The following is a 23,611-nucleotide window of genomic DNA, read 5'->3' on the forward strand; positions in this document are numbered from 1 at the left end:
CTTTCTCTCTGACAGCTCCTCCCAGTGAATCCCAGAGGGCCACAGAGGAAGGGATGTGGGAGAGCAAGCAACTCACAGTGGAAGAAGATCCTCAGGAATAGTGAAGTAAAAGTTCTCTGGAGGGACCAGGCCCACTTTGTGTAGCTACTTTGGGTTGCACACTAGTTGAGGGACTCCCAATTCCTGTGGAAATTCTAACTGGGTCTAGTGAGCTATTTAGGGGATCCTATTTTTCTTAGAACCTCTCTTGCCCTCTCTCCCTCCTTCCACTGTTGGATTTTCTAAAACTCTTGTGTTGATCTGTGCCCACAGTGTACCCCATGTATCTGCCAGGGTTCTCCAGAGAAACAGAACCATTAGCATACACACACAATTCTTTTATTCTAAGGACTTGGCTCATGTGATTGTGACGACTGGCTACTCTGAAATCTGTAGGGAAGACCAACAGGCTGGAAACTCAAGCAGGAGTTGATGTTGTAATCTTAAGTCTGAAATTTGTAGGGCAGGCTGGCAGACTAAAAACTCAAGCGGGATTTTATGCTGCATACTTGAGGCAAAATTTCTTCTCCAGGAAACCTCAGTTTCTGCTCTTAAGGCCTTCACTGATTAGATGAGGCCAACTCACATGATCAAGGGTAATCTCCTTTACTTAAAGCTAACTGATTGTAGATGTTAACCACATCTGTAAGATACCTTCACAGCAAAACCTACATTAGTGTTTAATTAAATAATTGGATACCATAGCCTAGCCAAGTTAACACATAAGACAAACCATCGTACCCCCACATAAAAATAATTACAAAAATAGCTATACTTTATTAGGCATTTACTATGTGTAATGCTAGGCACTTCACATGAACTATATATTATTCAATACCCACAACAACCCCAGGCGGTAAGTATTATTAATTCTATTTTACAGATGAAGAAACTGAGGTTTAGAGTAGTTAAGCAATTTGCTTTAAGTCACACAATGAGTAAGTCATTGAGTCGTGACTTAAACCTAAGCCAGTCTAACTCCTGACAAGTTCATGTTCTAGGAAATCCCTTTGGTCTCTAATAGATCTCCTGTGCCTGCTTAGTCCCCAAGTCTCTAGTGAAATCATAGAAACTACCTTAAAGCTGAGAGCCACAGGTCTGAGAGTGGCCAACACACTCACCGTGATCCTCAGTTTCCAAGACCACATGAACTTCCAGAAAAATTAGCCCAGATAAATTCCAGCAGTGTGGTTAAGCAATGTAAGAGTGAGAGGCAGGTAGGCAAGCCTAACCACTCACTCTAGTTTTGAAGACAACACCCACAGACCAAAGTTTCCACTCCTCGTGTTGGCTTGTCTAACATTGCCCAGATTTATAATGTGCTACAATATCATGATTTTGCATATGGACTCTCTTCACTAACGTTTTAATCATTAAATCCTTCAAGTTCGTCTTTGGGACCCCCCCTTCTCAATTTTATAATTTTTTTACTTTCTTTTTATGATTATCAGAAGTCCATTGCCTCCATATTTTTTCCTTCATAATCTCATTGAAAACTTCTCTTCTTAGGAAAAGAATGTTTAAAATTATTCACTCCAAGATTATCTTTCCCAGCAGTATTTGTATTTACATTTGAGTAAAACCTTAACTTAAATGACTAGATTTCTGATCATGGAATATTAGCCAATAGCTGAGGAGGCATTTAGTGGCTACGGAGCTTCAGGTTGCGGTGTTCTGAATAATCCCTTGTTATCACTTGCCTGCCTTGTTTGTGTCTAGCCCCATTCAGAGAAGCTCCCTTTGTGTTCAGGTCCTGACACTTTCCCTATATCTATTTTAAGAAATAAACCTGAAAACCAAGAAGATTATGAATCATCAGCATAGGAATTAGGTTTATATGTATTTCCATCAGTACTGCTAATAAAAATGAACATTGAGTATTTACTTAATTCTCACAGTAACTCTGGGAGGTAGGTACTAGTATTATTGTCATTTTACAGATTAAAAATTTGGGGATCAGAGAGGTAGTAAATGGTGGAGGTATGTTGAAATCTAGAAGCTGCTTACTCTAAAATCCAGGCCTGAACAGGTACAGCTTAATATTCATCCCAGAGAAACAAAGTGTAGAGAAAGAGCGCATGAAAGCAACCAGGATTTCCGATAATTCCCAGTGGCTTATGATTTCGTGGTCATCTCTGCCTTTGGCTCATATTTTGGAGCTTGCTGTTTTTGTTCTTCTTTCATTAATGTCTTCCTAGAACGCGACCCTTCATGAGTTTTCACAAGAAATTCACTTCCACCAACATTTTGTGAATTTTAGTAGACCTCACTGAAGATATGTTGGGGTTATGGAGAAGGGTCAACTCATAGAAAGCCATCTCAGTGGCTTCACTCTCCTCTCTCTCCTTTCCCCTCTCTCTCACACGCCCTACTGTGTTTCAGAAGCAAAGCAAATTCTTCATCTGGCTTTCTACATAGCAATTTAGCAAGCCTGATGCTTGAACATGTCCTTAAGGTCTTTTCCTTCACTCCAGCACCTTATCCAAGTATTTCTTCCTGTGTTCTCCCTGAGAGGAATTCTGGTAGGAAGAAAAAAAAAAGAAGAAAAAGTATCTACCCTATTACACAGAAAAAGTTTACTTTGTTCTGGGAAAAAGGATTTATTTTATGATTATTTAACAAATATGTCAAGTAATGGTAACAGCAAAATTTAAAAAGTCTCTCATCTAGAAAGTCATGTTAATTTTATACCTTTGGTGGAAGAAAAATTGTCCTAAATAGGATGGTTTTAACACAAAAAGTCATTTTAGAAATTTTTTTTGCCTAGGCCCTTATTTCACCTATAGTTGGGATGACACCATGGTTTAATAACTACTTCTGTGATTAAATGACCAAAGTATGTACACACAGTGAAGTAAAGGTAAACATTCCAATTTAGTAGAGAAGTTAAAACTATACCTACTTAACGTCCATACTAACGCTGATCAGAACCTGCTATTCCAATGTAAACATTGCAACTACACTGGTTGTATAAGAATTGAAGTTGGGCAAAGTTCAAAGGCTCTCAGTTGCACCTACTGGAAAACTGAAGATAAGACGGTAACCATCAAGCCAAACCAGGAAGCTGAATGTTGTGGGTCACTGCAGATAGCCAATTAGTGATGGCTTTAGGATTTCTGCACAGCAGAGGCATGGAACAGACAACTCTTTAGGTGGGAAGGCAGGGTGAGGGAACAGATCTTAAAGCTGCGTTTACATAGCACTTTACAGAAATTGAGAGAACCCTAATTTTCTTTTTTTTGAGGGAGATCAGGCCTGAGCTAACATCCGTGCCAATCCTCCTCTTTTTGCTGAGGAAGACTGGCTCTGAGCTAACATCTATTGCCAATCCTCCTCCTTTTTTTCCCCCAAAGCCCCAGTAGATAGTTGTATGTCATAGCTGCACATCCTTCTAGTTGCTGTATGTGGGACGCGGCCTCAGCATGGCCGGAGAAGCGATGCGTCGGTGGGCACCTGGGATCCGAACCCGGGCCGCCAGTAGCGGAGCATGCGCACTTAACTGCTAAGCCACCTGGCGGGCCCTAATTTTCTATATCAGTGACTGCGGTGCTAAGGAAGATTGTGTGGATACTAAAGCCCATTCTCTCTCTTTGATGCTACCCTGGCCCTGGGGCCTGAAATGGTCTGGAGCCACTCTGGTTTGTTGGTTCAAACTTGAAGCCATCCTAGAATTGATTCAGTCTTTTAAGATCTTCAGAATACATACAAATTCACTACTACTGGGCCTCAGATATTCTTGAAAAGTCCTCCCACCCTGAGCTGGTCTTTGCTTCAGCCAAAGACTGGCAGCAGGCAGTAATGGGTTAAAGAGAGGGGCAAAAATTAGGAGACAGTGGGGCTAGGAGCTACAATCAATTCCAAGCTGAAGGGAGCCTGTCCATCTGTGTGTTATAGAAGATTGAAATACAGAGGACAGCTGTGGCACACATATAGGTTGTCTCATGTTTTAGGGCCGAACTCAGACGTGCACATGAATACGACCTGTATAATGTCCATCAAGTCCTGTGCTTACTTCCTGGTTTTAGGATAACAACTCTTCGAAATGTGAAGTCACTTACTGACACCTACTGACTCTGTCATTAACCACCTTCTCTTCCTGAGGCATTCCTCCTATCCCTTGAAACACACACACAGACATGCAGACGCACAGACACCAGACATACACGCACATGCACTCAAACTGACCTGCCCCTGCCCCTCCGTTACTGGAAATAGAGGGATCTTTACAAGCTTCTCCCAGCATTTCACCTATATCCTTTTCCCCTACTTCCCAATTTTTGGGACAGTAGCCAGTAGCTTCACCCTTCTTCAGGTACACTTGTACAAAGAAGAGTAGGTCCTTTATTCATTTCCCTATTTGCCTTTTGCCTCTTGAAATACAGCTTTATTCTCTGGCAGCTTTCTGCCTGCACTCCTCCTTCTGGTGCACAGAGGCATTGCAAGCAGTAGCAAACTACCCAGAATCAACTGTAAACTTATATATGTCAAAAATACCTTGTACAAAATTAAAAAGTGAACAAAAACCTAGGGGGAAATAGTTAATGTTCTTACAACATAAAGAACACTTACAAATCAATAGGAAAAGAGATCAACAAGCCAATAGAAAAATGGACAAAGATTATAAACAAGTAGTTCACAAAGGTTGGTCAGGTCGTATTTGCAAAGGCCAGGATTTAACCCATGTCTATTTTAAAAGATGGCTACAACAATTTCTCGCATTCTACATGTGCTTCTAGAACCATGCCACTTCTCCATCAAGAGGTGAAATCTATGTATTCCTCTTGGGTAGGCATTTGTGACTGCCTTGACCAGTGGAGTACTGTAGAAATCACACTATGGCATCCACTTCTACCTTGTTCTCTTGGAACACTCAGCCTTGGAACCTAGCCGCCATTCTGTGAGGAAGCCCAAGAAGTCACAGAGAGGGCCACTTAGAGAGGAACTGAGCTCCTAGCCAACAGCAAGCTCCAACTAACCAGCAATGTGAATGAGCCATCTTGATCGTGGAACATTCTGGCCCCAGTTGATCTGCTTTAGCTGATGCCAAATGGAGCAGAGATAAGCTGTCCAAATTGAGTCCTGCCCAAATTGCAGATTCATGAGCAAAACGAGTGTTATTATTTTAAGCCTCTATGTTTTGAGGTAGATTGTTACATATCAACTGATAAATGAAATGATTAGAATAAATGATCAGAGATTATAGTGTGCCTACCATAATATTATTTCACTTACTCATTCAATTTATTTCATACCAAGCTCTGTTCTTCACGCTGGGGATACAGCAGTGATTGCAACAGATAATGTCCCCTCCCTGCCATCATGGAGTGCTTGAAGTAGGGAGGGCAGACAGACTATAAACAAATTAACAAATAAATGTATAATTGCTAGGTGGTAATAAACGCTATGGAGAAAAATCAGGATATGGAGAATAGAGAGTGATGAAGTGTTCTATTTTAGATGGAGTGGTTAGGAAAGGCCTTTCTGAAAAGAAGACAATTGAATAGAGACCTGAAAGAGGTAAGGCAGCACACTGAATGGATATCTAGGGGTGAGCAGTCAAGGCAGAGGGAATAGTTAGTGCAAAGGCTCTGAGATAGGAGTGTCTAAGAGGCCAGCACGTTGGAGTAGAATCAGGAAGGGACAGAATGAGAAGAGACGTTAGAGAAACATAGCAAGGGCCAGAGCATGTACGACTTCCTTGGCTGTAGTGAAGACTTTGGCCACTAGGGAGTTTTGAGGACAGAAGTGACCTGATCTGACATATTTTTAAAAGATCAGTCTGGCTATGTGAAGAATAGATTGTAGGCATGCACGTTCAAATCAAAGAGACCTACTAAGAGGTTATTGCAATGATCCAGGTAGCAAATGATGGTAGCTTGGATGAGGGAACAAGAAGTGGTTGGATATCTCGTGTTTAAATACGTATTTAAAGTACAGCCACTAGGTTATGGATGTGGAACTTGATTAAAACAGAAGCATCACGTATGACTCTAAGGTTTTTGGTGTTATTTTCTCTACAGTAAGTACCTTTTATGCACTTGCCCCATTTCCTCCACTAGAGCTCCTGGAGTCATCTGTGTATTCACCCACTCATCTAATGGCTATGATGTCAATGCTAAGTGCCATTCAAGACACTGTGTCTTTAAGCACAGACTCTCCAAGATGCTGACCCCACACAGAAATGCAGGAATGACTCAGAGCATTATGACCATCACTTTGAAGTTGTCTATTAACAGATATAATCACACCTGTTCTGTTTGCAATATTTCCTTGAAGAAGTTGACCTGGGAGACAGGGAGAATCCAGAAGTTAACTTTACTGTCATGTGCTAAGGGGAGAATCAGCCACAATAATTTATGTTATTTCTCCCAAAGAACTTGGTTGGCTTTCAGGTATATATCTTCAGTCCTCCCTATATGCCGAAATAACTGAAGAGGGAGACAGATATTATCCGTGTTATTTAACAAGTGGAATCTGAAAAGGATTTATGGAGTTTGTCATTAGTCAATATTTTTTGTGTGTGTGAGGAAGATCGGCCCTGAGCTAACATCTGCCAATCCTCCTCTTTTTGCTGAGGAAGACTGGCCCTGGGCTAACATCCACGCCCATCTTCCTCCACTCCATATGGGAGGCCACCGCAGCATGGCCTGACAAGTGGTGCGTCGGTGCACTCCCGGCGTCCGAACTGGCGAACCCTGGGCCGCCGCAGCAGAGCGCGCGCACTTAACTGCTTGCGCCACCGGGCCGGCCCCTAGTCGTGTATTTTAAACCTTAAAGAACTGGCAAAATGAGACTATGATCACTTTTGACGATTCCAGGAAAAGATGTAGATACATAATGTTAGTTCCCACGTAGGTTTCTTACCATCTAACACACTCCTAGCCAGCTGCTTCTTTCCTCTTATTTCATACCCCTCTCACTCTTGTGGCAAGAAGAGATTTTTTAGGAAAGCAGAATAGATGATAACTGCCCTTAAAGCAGCACCAACCTCTAAATTTTCTAACTTTTTCTCAATGACTTATTATAAACCTAGTCTCCAGGAAAACATCTAAATATTCCTGAATCATTTAAATATTTTGACTTTCTTGTATTAACTAACCATCTAACAAGGAGGTGCTGAACTTTCCAGATTTGTCCTGAGATTGCCTTCTTTAGGCTTCAAAGGCTTCCCTCCTGTTTCTAATAATATAGACTTCATCCAGTGAACAAGACTATATCCCTTGGTTCATAATGATCAGCGTTTTGTAAATCTTCATTTTCTGGAAGTCTGCAATGCTTCAAGTTCAGCCTGAGGACTTATAAGATGACAAGCAGTTTACTAGCTGCAGTTTCACCTTTATTTTTTTATTTTATTTTTATTTTTATTATTTTATTTTATTTTTTTCCCCCAAAGCCCCAGTAGATAGTTGTATGTCATAGCTGCACATCCTTCTAGTTGCTGTATGTGGGAGGCAGCCTCAGCATGGCCGGAGAAGCAGTGCCTCGGTGCACGCCTGGGATCCGAACCCGGGCCACCAGCAGCGGAGCGTGCGCACTTAACCCCTAAGCCATGGGGCTGGCCCCTCACCTTTATTTTTAAACAAAGTTAATTGTAGTTAGTCTAAGCCAAAGAATGTTTACCTCTTAGTCTAACAAAAATATGTCATGGAATATGTTCCAAAGTCAAATATATACACTTATGAATTTTTTGGAGTACAAGGTCCCTCTTTTAGCACAGTTTTAAGGCAGGCTCAGATCCAAAAATTACACTGGTGGTAGCCACCTGTGTTTCACCGTGATCGGCTGTGGCATCCATTTCTTCATCTGTACAACGGGGATAATAATAGTATCTACTAGAGTAGTTTTAAGATTAAATGAGATAATGTAATAAATGTTTAGCATAGACTCTGGCACATAGTAAGTTCTCAATAGATGTTTACTATTTCTAAAATACAGAAATCCTGCAGCCTCCTTTCTTTTCTGCATTCACTACCCTCCCACGCCCAGTTAAGCTGAGTTAAGCCTGGACTTGAGACAAGTCCAGCAGAGCAGTCCAACAGGGAGGGGCTCAGATATTTTGGGTCCCGTGATCTTTGGTGGGTGTGAAGTTTCCAGGAAGTACTTCCTTTTGACCCAGGCAAGAAGGGTCCTTACCCTGGCCTTGCACTTTATGAAACCCTGCATATCACAAACACACAGAAAAAATACATTTATTAAAGAATGCAAGGCTGTGGCTGCCTCTGTCACTTAGGACTTGGCACTCAGCTCTGACCGGAAACCCTAAGCATCTGCCCTGGTAATCAACACCTTCCAGGCCCCAGGGAAATGCTGTTCCACATTTCTTGTGCTGTGTCCTTGAAACAAAAGGCAGTTGTGTCTGAATGTCATGAAAGTTTTGGGGTTGTGCTGCTGCTGACATTTGAAATAGACTGCTTTGGAGTGCAGGAGGATTTGAGTAATGGAAATTTTTTTTAGGAAAGAGAAAATAACTAACTTGTCAAATCCTTTCTTTGTGATAATGTGAACACAAAAGATTCTTGAATAACGAAGTTTCATGTCTGTCTGAGTAAAGCCAAGCATCCACTTTCTTGCTTATCTTTATGTTACAGTTCCTGGTTCCAGAGGTATTCATCATGTTAAAACAGTTATATTTGATTTAGAAAAGACGTGAGATGCTGTAGAAGAGTAAAGTGAAACAACCAAAGGTGCTCAGATAAAGAGAAAATCAAAGTTTTTGACAGAAAAATGAATTTTGAATTTGTGTTACCTAGTTATTTGATATGTAGTATTGCTTGCTTTTAATAAAGTTAGTACAAGTATTCAAAACCCAAACAGATCTAAATTTTAAAATAATTGCAATTTTAGACAAATGTTTTTTCTAGATTGAATGAAACTCCATGAGAAATATTCAACAAGTGTGACATTTTAATTAAATATAAAGAAATTAGAACAAGGAAACAAAAAAGTTTGCATGACTGTGAAGAAGAAAACTCATGTACAAATAAACCTAAAACTAACTTCCATAGAGATTGTTTTCTGACCCTAATAGATCAGTGTATATAGTCTGATTGAAAAGATATTTGAACAAATTGAGCAACATATTACTCGTTTTGTTTTCCTTTCTCATACCCCTACATTGTAACATTGGAAGAAGAATAACGAAACCTATGTTGATGTGGATACTAATGTAAGAGACAGTGAAAATCACAATAAAAGTGACAGTGATTTATACAACAATAGCAAAATATCTAGTAATAGTTTCTGTGAAAATAATAATTTATCATAAATAACACCATTACACTGTTTGAATGTGAAATATAAAAATTACAGTTCATTTCCAAATCTAAGTATTGCTTTATGAATTTTATTTAAAATTCCAGTTTCTCTTGCTTCAGTACAGCAAAATTTCTCCTAATAGAAATTAATAAAAATTAAGAACCACAATGACCCAAGAAAAGTTGTCTAATTTGGCATTACTCTACGTAGAAGACAAATGATGTGATATCTTGTAACAACATAGAGATTTTGGTGAAATGAAGATACAAAAAGGAATCTTTTTTTTTTTTGGTGAGGAAGATTAGCCCTGAGCTAACATCTGTTGCCAATCCTCCCCCTTTTGCTGAGGAAGATTGGCCCTGGGCTAACATTTGTGCCCATCTTCCTCTACTTTATATGTGAGACGCCTGCCACAGCATGGCTTGATAAGCGGTGTGTAGGTCTGTGCCCAGGATCCAAACCTGCAAACCCTGAGCAGCTGAAGCGGAGCACGTGAACTTAACCACTACGCCACCAAGCCGGCCCCAAAAAGGAATTTTTATGGAATAAATATATTATAATTTATGAATTATGTATGTCTTTATCTTATTAGTCATTCAAACATCAATAGCCTATCAACAGAACACCCAGACATGCTCAATCATAATTATGTTTGGTTGTCCTTGATATTTTGCTGACTTTCAGTCCCATAAAAACCATATGTTTATACATATTTTTTTAAGAAACAAAGTTTATTCTTTCATTAAGGGCTAATTATTTTTTCTTAGATAAAAGTACAGGGTTTAAAATATTTCTAATGGATTAATATTAATAAAGGGGATCCAACTGTAAAGTAGTTCATCTTATTTGCTACACTTCATTGTATAATCATAAACTCATGTAAAGCAAAAACCAGTTGCAAACAAAAAAGCCTTTTGAAATAACAAGATGCTTTTCAATCATAATTATGAAAGTTGGTGGTTTCAATTCAGAACCAGCTGAATAGGGCAATAAGTAGGTACCTCGAAATCATAATATATGGGTAACATCATAGAAATCTTTTCATATTTTGGTGTTAAATCATCACTACCAGAACTAAAAATTGCTGATTTATTTTTTATTTGTAATATATGTTTGACATATTTGATAAAACTGATTTCACTTTCATTTCAAATAATAAAAAAATATTTCCCATCACAGCAGGAATCAATATTTTATTGTTTATTTGAAAATAATTTAAAAATCACAAATTAGTTGTAAGAACAGTGTAAAGAATTTCCATATACTCTTCTCCCAGATTCCCCATCATTAACATTTTAACACATTTGCCTTATCCTTTTCTTTCTCATTACACACATATATGTATATGTGTATACACACGCATATATAATTTTTCCTGAGCTGATTGTTGATAGTAAATTGCAGAAATAACACTCATTACTCCAAAATAGTTCAGAGTGTATTTCCTAAAAAACAAGAGCACTCTCATACACAACCACAGTGTTCCTATTAAAATAAGAAAATTAACATTAATCTATTACCATCATCTATCGTTACTATCATCCCCAGACTCCATTCAAATTTCACTGACTGTTCTGAGAATGTCCTTTGTACAAAAGAAACAAAAAGCCTTCTTTTTTCTCTTTTTCCTTTCTTGTTCAGGATGCAATCCAGGATCACACTTTGCATACAACTGTCACATCATTTTGGCCTCTTTCAATCTGGAATAGTTCTTTAGACTTTCCTTATCCATCATGATTTTGTCATTTTTAAAGAATACAGACCAGTTACTTTGTATAATGTCCCCCAATTTTGGTTTGTTTGCAGTTTCATCATGTATCAGATTAGATAATTCGATTATGTTACTAGATTAGATTATGTGAATTTGGCAGGAGGTGCTTCTGTGTTCTTCTCAGTGCATCATATCAAGAGGCACACAACATTGACTTGTCCCATTACTGGTGATTTTTAACTTTCACCACTTGAACAAGATCATGTTAGTCGAGGGTGCTGGACAAGTTCTCCCTGGCCCCTGGTGTCACCAGCTGCACTGGTTGAGCCACCCATGCTAGCCACAAACCCCCAGCTGCAACCAAGGGGAATGGGTATACATATTTCTAATTTTGTTGTTATAAAGATTTATAAGGTAAGAAAAAACAGGATAAGGAGGATAAAGCATACTTAATTTAACAATGTGTTAGCTTGCTTCATAACTTCTAAGTATTCAGATGAATGGTATGTGGGTCTTCACAAGTACTCGTGCACTAAAATGTGGAAAAGTTAGGGGTGGGTCTATTTCCGGGCAGACTTTCCTTCTTGAAGCTTCCACCTCCAATGTAAGTAGGGCCTGACCAAGACATGTAGCACCTTTCATAGGCTAATAATTTGATGAACCACCAAAATGAAGGTCTTTAAGCATTTTCTATAAATACAAATTATATGCCTCCTTATTTACATTTCCAAAAGCTGCTCAACGAAGACTGAACCACATTTGCCTGTGAGGAGTGTTTTAACATTTCTCCTTGGGGGTTCTGTTGACACTGGCCAGAGTGGACTCAAGGTGCATTTCTCCACTTATAAAAAGGAGTTGCAAATTGAAATCAGAGGAAATTGGCATCTTAATTGTGATTTATTCTAGTGGCAGTTTTTTGGAGCCACTTACCCTTGTTATCCTGTTTGGCAGACCCTTCTACTAGCTCTGACAGTAGCAGTTTATACATTGATTCTTTCCTACTAGACTAAACTCATGCATACCCATCTCCCAAGAGCAGGCTTAAATCATTGGAGAATGAGGTATAGAGTTAAAATTCATACTGAAGATGGCAATATTTTAAACTGCTGAGCTCATAAGTAATTTGTCTTCTTTTCCTGGTGGAGTCAGTAAATTCCATTTGGGCAAAATGGGATTTGTTTTCTGCTTTCCTGAGACCTCCTGACTTGATTAAGATTGAGGCCAAATTTAAAATGCAAATTACCAGTCCTCAAACCAGCGAGTCTGATTCAGTAGAGGAGGGGGATATTCAGATATCTGCATTTTCACTAGTACCCAAATGATTACCGTGCAATAGCCCAAAGACTACCTTTGAAATACTGTCAGGTAAGGGAATACCCTCTCTCTGGCGGTGCTTTTTTGTTTGTTGGATTGGTTTTCTTCAGTCTCCGTGTGGAGAATAGGAAAAGGGAACGGCTCATTCCCCAGACTAGTTTTAAAAGAATGAAAAATAGGACTTACAGAAAAAAGTTAAGCTGACTAGATCAGAGTGATGGAGGGAGGGAGAAGGAATGAGAGATTCCGGGAGGACGATGAAGGTAAAGGGAGGCAGGAAGGAGAGAGCTGTAGTTCTTGCACCATTTAACGCATACCGAGCACTTACTGAATGTCAGCGCTGTGCTAGGTGCTGGCGAGTCCAAGGTGAGCTTGACAGCAGGGCCCACCCTCAGGGAGTTTACAAGCTTGGGCGGGCTGAAGCAGGCACGATGGTGCTGTGGCAAGGCAGAAGAAGGGTTCCTAACGCAGGCTTGGAGCACTGAGGCAGTTTCCTGGGGGACTCTAACGCTCTGAACCAGGATGAGTAGTCCCGGAGGGAGAGTCCCGGAGAGGGCAAAAGGGCTCCAGAGCAAATTCATTTATTAATTTTTAAAACTTTTTTTCCTGCTTACAAAAGTAATATATGTTTGTTATGAAACAACTTCCTAGCATAGGGAAGTGAAGGCCTCCTGTAATCGTCCCTCCTGCTGCTCACCACCCATCCCTGTCAGATCATCCCGCCAGGAGCGTTGGGACCCGCGGCCCTGAGGACTGTGGCGGCAGGTGAAGGCCAGCATCGGTCCTCCCGCCAGCGGGGGGCGGCACGCCGCACGCTATGCGGCCGGCGGATCCCTCTTCCACACGTCACTCGCGTGATCGTCGGTGCTACATACTGCGCCTGCGCACGGGCTGCGGCCTTTTTCCCCCCGAGAGCCGTGTTGGGCCTGTAGGTCTGTGGCGAGCCGCGGACGCGGGTCTCTGTTCCGCAGGATGGTGAGTGGTTATCCCGATCTCGGGGCTACGGGTGCACGAGGGTTTCCTCTCCTTGCTCTGATTCCAGCGTAGGGTCCGTCTCGCGCGGCGCAGCGGTCGGATGGCATTAGATTGCCCGCTCTGCCATGGGCAGGCTGCAGCTCCCAGCGTGGCTTTAATGGCTGCCGCCCGGCGCGCAAGGTTAGGGGGGATGGGTTGACGAAAAAGAGCAGGAGCAGGACGGCGGATTGGGGAGGGAGGTGAGTGTAATAGATAAGCTTCGGGGGCTAGTGCTGGTTTGTTGGAGGGGGCGCCAGCAGGCAGCTGGGCGGGGGAGATTGTATGCAGTCGGTCTCGGACTAGCAGCGGGCTGCCTGGGTGTAGACGGGCTGTGGCTCCTCGGACCCAGCTCCACCTCTGACTGCTTGGTGGGTTTTCCGGGAGCGTCGGGGCCGGCAGGTCTTTCAGAAAGCCAGTGTCGTTGGGCTGAAAAAGTGGCTTTCAAGCCAAAACCATCAGTAGAGTTTGGAGGCTGTGGCGTCTCTGGGCCCCGAAAGGAACCTCATTTAGTTTGGTGTACGTGTCCTGTCGCTTTCTCTAGGCTGTCGCTGGCACCAGTTTTTAATGATTTTAGGGGTGGGATGTTGTTAGTTAGTGGGGGTCAGTGCTGTTTTAATTGCTGAACATGCCCTTGGCCAGTTGAGTTTTGTGGCAAGTAATTTAGACTTGAAAAACGTCGGTGGGAAGTATGAGGTTAGCTTTTCGAAATGGGGTCTACAGTGTTGAGAACAGACTGACGTTTGGCAAGATGGAGTGCTATGTAGAGCGGTGCTTTGCAAAAGTTGGGGCAAGGATCGATGCTGGTCTGCGAGGGAACAGGTTCAGAAATTGAGAGTAAGGGTTCAAAAATTTAAAAGCCATTTGATAAAGTTTATATCTGGTGAATATAAGAAATTGACCTGCATTTTGTATGTTTGTTTTTTCATTCCATTTTTTTCCTAGCGATTCATTTTTACTGTGTTTTATAGAACTACCAGTCTTGACAGATGGAAAGTAAAAGAAAAAGTGATTCTTGACCCCAGATGGTTTGAGAAAGGCTGGACTGTACAAAAGTGACAGTTGTCTGGATTCTGTCTTGAAGTTCAAGTGTTATTTTGTTACACGGTTAACTCAGATGTCAAAAGTATCATAAGCTAAAACATTTATCAAAGTTTTAATAACATTCTTTTTTCTTAAAGGGGTTTGTTAAAGTTGTCAAGAATAAGGCCTACTTCAAGAGATACCAAGTGAAATTTAGAAGACGAAGAGGTATGGTCAGTTTTTCACGTTCACAATATTAAAAGAATCTGCTTTGCAATGGAGTAGACTTTCTAAAGGTACTTTTTTCTTTCAGAGGGCAAAACTGATTACTATGCTCGGAAACGTTTGGTTATCCAGGATAAAAATAAGTACAACACACCCAAATATAGGATGATAGTTCGGGTAACCAACCGAGACATCATTTGCCAGGTAAGTTGTATTCTAGACTCAAGCAATCCGTGGTATACCCCGCCCTCCCTTAAGTCACTGTGCTAGAGAAGTTGTACTTGGGAAGCAAAACACAGGTATGGATTAGAAGGTCCATCTAGTCTAGTGCTTGGCATTCCAAAAACATTGATTGAGTAGTTCTTTTCATTTTAGTAGGTCTGGAGTTGGAGCCTGGGAAATTGGTACTTTAAAGATTAGAAGAGAAAGAACATTAGAGAAATTTATGCTATTTTGTTCGGGTTGGTGGGGTGGGAGGATAAATTTGAGACTAAGTAGGTTCTTGCCCATTCCAATTCCGGTAGAATAATAGAATTTGTCATGAACCAAGTCCTGACTTTTGCCTTACATGACTTAGTATGGCCTTATATGCCACATAACGACTGCTCTTTGAAGAGGTGGGTAGTTGTGAAGGTTAAGTTAGACTGACTGTTCTCATTCCTGCTTAGTGTTTGAAATAGGTTTTAATAAATATGTATGAAGGTGTCTCCCACATAAAAAACCTCCAGAAAGTGGCAGTTTGCTTCTGGAAGGTAGTTTTCTGAGCTTTCATTACTAGGGAAAATTTTCATAGTTGAAATTTGCTGTGCTTTGCTGGAGGCAGGCATGCCTGTTTTCTGGGCAAACTAATTTGCTGGTTGTGAAGGCAGTGTCTTCATACCTAAGTTTAGATAACCTAACATTAGGTGTCCAAAACATTGTTGGACTTAGATATGTTTAGTTTGATGTTTGAAATAAGTGGGGATTGCTCTGTGACTTTTCAGAGTGCCTCTTAATGAGCTAACCCAACTAAGAGTCTTTTCAAAATTTAGAAGTAAGGAACTATAGTATAATTTATTCCGAAGGCATTTTAATATTCAATGTCTGTGTGGTTCTAGCCTTATGTACTGTGACATTTATCAAACATATTTACAGGCTGATAAACCTACCTGCTGTAGTTGACCAAGCCATAAACTGTAGTTGGAAGTGAGTGGGTTTAACAAATTTTAAGTGATGCAGATCTATGTCCGGCTCTTTTTTTTTTAAGTTCTTTGAAAAAGAAGGCACTTAGAACAAGCAGACAGTGAAAGCACCAATAACCTGGTTTTTCTCTTGTTGTAGATTGCTTATGCCCGTATAGAAGGAGATATGATAGTTTGTGCAGCTTATGCTCATGAACTCCCAAAGTATGGTGTGAAGGTTGGCCTGACAAATTATGCTGCAGCATATTGTACTGGCCTGCTGCTGGCCCGCAGGGTAGGTACAAGATGACTTTAATTAATGTATTTTCAAAACAACTCATTGTTTGGAGTTATCTGTGAGATAGATTAATCACACATGGATAAGATACCCTCAGCTGTGGGGTCAGGGGAGTGCCAGCTGTTGCCCTGTGGCTTATAAGGGCATCATCAGAGAAGATGATTTTATAAATACAAACTTTGAGACGGCAATGCTGTTTCTAATAATCTGGTGAAGCAGTTGTTTTCCTGTTTTCTGCCCTGTTTGGTATATCTAGGTCAATAGAATTTTCTGTAGTGATGGATGGTAGCCACATGTGTCTGTTGAGCACTTGAAATGTGTCTAGTGCTACTGCTACTGACGAACTGAATTTTTAACTTAAATTTGAATAGCCACTTGTGGCTAGTTAGTGGCTACCTTGTTGGACAGATGGACTGAGGAGTGTAGATCTTCTGACCATCAACAACATACACCATTAATACAGACTCTACTCCATATCCTCAGAAACTATATGTTAATAGGATGTCCAAGTGATTTATATGCATGTTAAATTTTGAGAAGCAGTGTCTTAAACTTTTTGGGGCTCAGGCATTGGTGGGGGATTCATTTTTTGTTTTAATCATCTTCGCCTCTGGGTGGCAGCATTTCCTGTAATGTGCAGAAAGGAGATGAAAATGTGCTTTTGCCTTATTTTTGTTTTGTTAGTTAACTGTTTTGCGGTGGAATTGTTACGTGTGCGTCGTTGTTGGGGACCCACATTTTCGTAAACATGTTTGAGTGGGGTGGGAAACATGATACATCTCATGATGTATGAGAGCAACTTGGTGCAAAGGCACTGCTTGTGGAATCATAGCTGGATGATGTGTACTAGCAGAGGAGTGGCCCATATTAACATAATGTAGTTGGAGAGTAGAGCCATAAAAGAAGTTCTCTTCAGCCCCAGGATCCTATTCCTATGATTTTAATCAAATTAAATAAAACTATATGTGATAACATTTAGTGTCTGTTGAGTTTTTATAGTCATGTGCGGCATAATTATGTTTTTGTCAATGACAGACGGCATATACTGTGGTGGTCCCATAAGATTAGTACCATATATCCTAGCTGTGTAGTTTGGCTATACCATCTAGGTTTGTGTAAGTACACTATGACGTTCAGACAATGATGAAATCGCCTAACTGCGTGTTTCTCAGAATGTATTCCTGTCGTTAAGCAGCGCATGACTGTATGACTGAGGAAATGTGGAGATTGCCTCCCTTGAGTAAATATAAGAATCAAATTCAAGTATTGTACATCTTGATTGCTACATGAATCAAGTATGGACATGTAGCAGATTCAGAAGCTCTTAAACAAAGTTGTTATAGTTGAGGGTAAAATTGAATGTCTGAAGTTTCTTTTTGTAGCGTTTAAAAGTAGATTTGGATGAAGGGATAAGTGAATTGGAAGAAAATTTTTTTGTCAGAGGCATTCAAGTTGTGGCTTGAGATATTAGAGTTATTTAAATATATTCAGACAGGTATTTAGATTGGCTTCTTTGTTAATAGCTTCTCAATAGGTTTGGCATGGACAAGATCTATGAAGGCCAGGTGGAAGTGACTGGAGATGAATACAATGTGGAAAGCATCGATGGTCAACCTGGTGCCTTCACCTGCTATTTGGATGCAGGGCTTGCCAGAACTACTACTGGAAATAAAGTTTTTGGGGCCCTGAAAGGAGCTGTGGATGGAGGCTTGTCTATCCCTCACAGGTAATATAGTATTCAAGGCATCTTTGCCTGAACTCTGATACTTCACTGTTTCTACCTGGTTGGGCTGTGGAAATACCTGAATCAATTAAAGGAATAGTAGCTGTCATTGTGTGCCTGCTATATGCTAGGTACTGTGCAAACGGCATCTAGCAGGGCAGGAAGGAACTGTGACACATTTTGTAAGTGGAGACTGGGGTCTAGAGGTGAATGATTTGCCTAAGGTTCTGGAGCCAATGAGTGGAAGAGCTGGGGTTGAAACCACTGCCTTTCGTGTGGACTTAATGATGGTTAGAAATGAGCTGCTCTCTTCCACCACCACTGCCCTCCCCGAGCCCCCAGTGCGTTTTCTTTTTTTCATTCAGAATGAAAATTGCTTTACTGAGTATGGAAAAATGTGGACTCTAGGAAAAAAAGAGTTTGAGAAAGAGGCTTATGACAGATTTGTTTACTTTCAACTGGAAATAAGATTGTAGTCCATTCTGAGGCGCTAAGTAGATTGTTTTAATTTGTTCTTTTGGTTTGAGTTAATTTTTGTTATTGTTGAATAGATACATCTTAAAGTGATTTATTACCTTTGTAGGAATATTTTAGTGGTTGGAGATTTAACAACCAAAAAAATTTTTTCTGGGTATATATATATAGGTAAGCCTACAAAATGTAACTTAACTGGAACTTAACTTTTATAATGTGAAGGGGGGGCTATTTTTTTTTTTGAGGACCTACTGTTCTCTTGCAAGATACCTATTAGATATGTACTTATTCCCATGTATCCTGAAGCCCCACTGAGAAATTCTAGGATTTTTTTTTTTTTTTTGTGAGGAAGATCAGCCCTGAGCTAACATCTGATACCGATCCTTCTCTTTTTTGCCAAGGAAGATTGGCCCTGAGCTAACATCTGTGCCTGTCTTCCTCTACTTTATATGGGATGCCGCCACAGCATGGCATGACTAGCAGTGTGTGGGTGCGCGCCGGGGATCCGAACCATTGAACTCCGGGCAGCTGAAGTGGAGCGCATGCACTTAACTGCTTGTGCCACTGGGCTGGTCCAGAAATTCTAGGATTTTTGAGGAGCAGTTTTCAAATCCTTTCCTATGATAATAATAAGAATTAACGTAATAGTAGTGGAAAGTCTTGGTTCATTTAATGGTTTTTAAAGGTGTGTGTGGCATGATTTTCTACCCTGGAATTCGGAGATTAGCTGCTGAATGATGATATCCCACTAACTGAGCAGTCGGTAGTTGGTCCTTTGGTTGCATATGATGCAATTAAGTGTTTCAAGACGGGACTGATGGCAGCTACTGAAATGAATTCCTGCTAGTGAACTGATTTCAATCAATATATCCTAAAATATGAAAAACTTTATTTTAGTACCAAACGATTCCCTGGTTATGATTCAGAGAGCAAGGAATTCAATGCAGAAGTACATCGGAAGCACATCATGGGTCAGAACGTTGCCGATTATATGCGTTACCTGATGGAAGAAGATGAAGATGCGTACAAGAAACAATTCTCTCAGTACATAAAGAACAACGTAACTCCAGACATGGTAAAAAATTTAACTAAAAATGCTAGTATTGGGTAATTTATAGAACCGGGTTTACTGCTTGTTTTTGTAACCTGAACTATAGTTTTATTTCAGGTTAATGGTTAAAAGTTGAACATGGGCATGTTCATAAGTATGGGCAGACTCAAGCTGTACTTGGCTTAAAATGAAATGCCTTGAATTTGGGATGTTGGACCTAGGGTAGGTTAAAAGTCAGATACGGTAGTATAATGAGCTCATCTTGTCAGTGTGCTTTTAGGAATCTTTTAGATGCTGAAGGATGGCAGGCTTCAAGCATCCAAATCTAAAGCCTTTGGTGGTTTTTATGCATTTGGCTGTTCTGTATTTATAGATTTCATTGCTGTGGTCATAGTTATAATCTACCCTGTGTGATAGCAGGTGCTAGATACTAAACTTCGATCATTTTAGGCCATGGGGAAGAAAGGTTCTTCATCATAGTAAATAGTGTTATGTTCTGGACTTTGTGAATGTCTCAGGCATGCACACAGAAAGGGAGTTGTACAGATTCTGACTAGGTCTGCGTGATGTTGCAGAAGTGAAGGGAACCATGTTTGCAAAAGTGAGTTTAATGTTGGAAAATTTATCACCCCTAAAATTGAGTCTCCATGGCTGTCTGTTAACACACTGGAGTGATTGAAGATGATAATACCGGTTTTAAAATTATAGTGAGAGCATTGAACACAAAAATCACACTTATTATTATAAAACTTACAAATATAGAATTATATATGAATTGATGGATTATATATGAAGTAATTGTTAGGTTCTTTTCTGTTAGTGCATGGTTTCTATTTTGGCACAGCTTTGGCTATGCAAATTATTTTTTAAATAGAGTTGTAAGTGGGGGAAGTTCACTCTGTTATTTGTATGGTTAGTACACAGTCTAGGGCTGAATAAACATGTAAATTGAGGTTTTGAACTAGGAAAAGGGGAGTTTCACGTTAATAATGTAGATGCATGTTAATTTTCACATGAGTAGATTCCTTTACATTATTGCTGACATCACCCTAGTAAAAAGGCCTTTTACATTTGACTATGATTCTACTTGGCCTGCAAAATCTTTCTTTCTAAGCCACATCTTGCTCTGGTCATGACACACTTGCTCAAAATTTTTCAAACTCCCAGTCTGTTTTGACATGTCTCTTTCCTAATGCTTTCCTATATACATGCTATACTTCAGCTGGACCACTCTTTGGCTAATGTACTTTTCCACCCAGCTCGTTTATTTTATCTTTGGAGGCCACTTTCCTTGTGTACGCCTGCTGAAGTCCTCTGCAGACATCTGGTGTGTCCCCAACAGGAAAGGGTCTTTAGTACCTGAACTCATGGCATTTTCTGCATACATGGTTGTATTTCCTACTTGTCTGATCTCTTGGAAGGAGTGAACTGGGTGCTTAACATTTGTTAGATGACTATATTTGAAGTCATTAAATGGATTTGTTAAATACAGTGGAAAACTAATAGAATGCTAAAAGAGGTAGAGAAATTAACTTTCAAAAGGGATTTAGGTAGTTCAGAGTCTCAAATGCAGTGGAAAATTTTGCATTATTTTCCTTTGCTAAGCTTTGTACAAATGCATGTAGTAATCACCTTTTTTCCCCATTGAATGAGTAATTTTAGAAACCTGGATTACCTTGATTCATTCTTTAGGGGGCTGTAATTGTTACTAGATTCTGATAATGAACACTCAGGCATTTGATAGCTGTCATTTATGACTTGATCTTCCACAAAATCAGTAGTCATTTATTTAGAGGTGGTAATTGAAACAATTTAGAGTTGCAACATTGTTTTTTGATGAGTTCTAGAACCAAATTCTCATTAACATATCTAATTGGATAGTCTTTCAGGGTTTTCTCGGGAAATTCAGACCTCTTTCTGGTTCCACAGAGGCCTAATATTGCTGCCAGATACTGTTGACTCAGTATTGGATTTAAGAGATCCCTGGTATGTAATACTGGGACTAGCTTTGAAAGACTTATCAGATACCAAAGGAAAATGTAAACCTGGGGAATGTGGCAGGACAAAGGAATTTGGCATTTACATGTTGGCCCCATATACTCTTCATCTTAACATCTTAAATACTTTGTTTTGGCATGTATCCTCACTTGAATGAAAGAATTTAGGTCAGACAGTATTTTAAATGAGCGTAAAATGTGTTTCTACAGAAATCAATTTGTTCTAAACTTGGGTGTCTTAACAAGTATAGCAAAAATTCGTCCGAAATAGGTGCAAATTCTTGAGGAAGATTGAGTTTTGTGAATAGTGTCAATTCACATTGCCTACAGTAAAAATTGGGAATTTCTTAGGAAAAGTTGGGTTACATTTAGAAATTTAAGCAGACACCAACATTGACCTAGTTTAGTTCTTTTTAATCTGGCTTGTTAAGACAAAACAGCTAGTAGTAGAATACGTTATATTATTGTTTAGGGCATATGAAATGAAACCAAGTACTGTTTGCTTTGCTTTGTTTCAGATGGAGGAGATGTATAAGCAAGCTCATTCTGCTATACGAGAGAATCCGGTCTATGAGAAGAAGCCTAAGAAAGAAGTTAAAAAGAAGAGGTATGTGTCTTACTCTTGTATTTTCAAGAGAAAGTGGTTGGGAGGGGTTCCCTGCCTTGTTTCATCTTACTCAGACTCAGTGAAGTTGTGCAAACTCGATCACTAACTCTGCATGATGTTGCAGATGTGAAGGGAACCAGGTTTGCTAAAGTAATTGTGGTGATAGAAATGTATTAGCCTCAGAAGCTACTGAGGTGGCCCATTCTATCCTAGTACAGTGTAACTACCAGTTACTGCATTTTTTAATAGGCTAACTAAAGATGAGAATTACTTTCTGTTAATCTTTCACATTTTGATCTTTGAATTGAGTAGAAAATAATACCTACTTATTCTAAGCATTATACTAACATGTTTATTTTTGGCCCTGTCTGGTAATAGGGCAATTATCACAAAAGTTGGGGTTTGGTTAAATTAGCTTAAGATCATAAGTACATGTGTTGGAATTTGGATTATGTGATCTCCACCTTGTTACAAAGTGCTTGTCTTGTTCAAAATTTAATATTCTCTATCCTCTTGAGCTATGGTTTTAAAAAATTACATTCATGTCTCTTACTTTTATGGTTTTGTAGGTGGAATCGCCCCAAGATGTCTCTTGCCCAGAAGAAAGATCGGGTAGCTCAAAAGAAGGCAAGCTTCCTCAGAGCTCAAGAGCGGGCCGCTGAGAGCTAATAAACCAAACCACAATTTTCTATGAAGATTTTTCAGAGAAAGACATTAATAAACTTATTGACCTAGCAACTATTTCTGTGTTAAGTTCTTAATGAAACTGTAGGAAATACTCTGAAATTGACAGTATTTTTCTTCAAGAAACAAGTATAGCTTTTTCCAGAAAAAGTTGTCTTGCATAGTGACTCAAAGTTCACACCTGCTTCTTGGGCTTCTGCTCTCCCTGACAGTTTTCCCTCAAATTGTGTGATGTGCAGCCCTCCCTAAAAAAATCTGACAAGCAACAGACCAACCTTCCACTAAGAAATACATCTTCCACGCATTTATTGTAACCAGATGATTGTGGGAAGAAAAAGTGCCTTCGAAGTATACAATTTTAAAGTAAGCAAAACTGGTGCTAATCCATGGCTGTAATTTTTGAGAGAAGGCTGTCCAATGAAGGTCACATAACTTGAACATATTCGCTTTAACCAGGTGAAACCTTTGACCAGAAAATACTGAGTGAGTCTTTTCTCCACAAGACGTGTTTAATTTTATGGAGATGTTGAAAGGTACAAGCCAGATCAGAATAAACATGAAAATAACATGAAGGAGCAACTATTGACCCTTGTATGTCAAGGTTACATGAGAAAAAAATGGTGTTACGTGGAAAAATTTACATGCCTCATAAGAAATAGCCCTTTGGCTAACAGGAAATACTGTTTGAAAATGGAAAATTAATTATTACTAAAAAGTTTTATGATTTCAGAGTCTTGCTCTTAATGTCCCACTTCCCCATAGTTCAAATTGAAGATATGTGGATCTGGATTGGGTCTATGGCCTTAAGATGGCCGTTTGGAAGGACTCAGTTGGCTGGTTAATGCTAAGATGGACCCTTTGAATCTACAGTGATGAAAGCTCATCCATTTTCAGCCTCTAAAATTGGCAGTTAGACCTTGCCAAGTAGAACAGGTCTTGATGGGTTTTGAATTTTAATCAGTAAGAGCCACTCAGAACATTCTGAAGTCACGTAACATTTGATGTCTAAATGAGTATTTAAGTCTATAATACAACAGAC

At 39.8% G+C, this 23,611-nt stretch overlaps 1 protein-coding gene and 3 non-coding genes across 4 annotated transcripts; all 4 read left to right on the top strand.

The window, feature by feature from the left end:
- The first annotated feature begins 13,189 nt into the window (after positions 1–13,189).
- On the top strand, positions 13,190–22,629 carry RPL5 (ribosomal protein L5). The gene is made up of 8 exons (XM_058538533.1): positions 13,190–13,294; positions 14,512–14,581; positions 14,667–14,782; positions 15,899–16,033; positions 17,560–17,762; positions 19,131–19,308; positions 21,800–21,888; positions 22,458–22,629. The coding sequence occupies exons 1-8, from the start codon at positions 13,292–13,294 to the stop codon at positions 22,555–22,557; spliced, it is 894 nt and encodes a 297-aa protein (XP_058394516.1). The 5' UTR covers positions 13,190–13,291; the 3' UTR covers positions 22,558–22,629.
- On the top strand, positions 18,963–19,058 carry LOC131405071 (small nucleolar RNA SNORD21). The gene has a single exon (XR_009219931.1). It is a non-coding gene; the product is annotated as a small nucleolar RNA SNORD21 (small nucleolar RNA).
- Positions 19,825–19,924, top strand: LOC131405078 (small nucleolar RNA SNORA66). Its single transcript, XR_009219937.1, has one exon. It is a non-coding gene; the product is annotated as a small nucleolar RNA SNORA66 (small nucleolar RNA).
- LOC131405076 (small nucleolar RNA SNORA66) lies at positions 21,976–22,108 on the top strand. Its single transcript, XR_009219935.1, has one exon. It is a non-coding gene; the product is annotated as a small nucleolar RNA SNORA66 (small nucleolar RNA).
- Positions 22,630–23,611: the final 982 nt, after the last annotated feature.

This window comes from Diceros bicornis, chromosome 4 (genome assembly GCF_020826845.1).
Source record: "Diceros bicornis minor isolate mBicDic1 chromosome 4, mDicBic1.mat.cur, whole genome shotgun sequence".
In the NCBI taxonomy this organism is placed as follows: domain Eukaryota; kingdom Metazoa; phylum Chordata; class Mammalia; order Perissodactyla; family Rhinocerotidae; genus Diceros; species Diceros bicornis.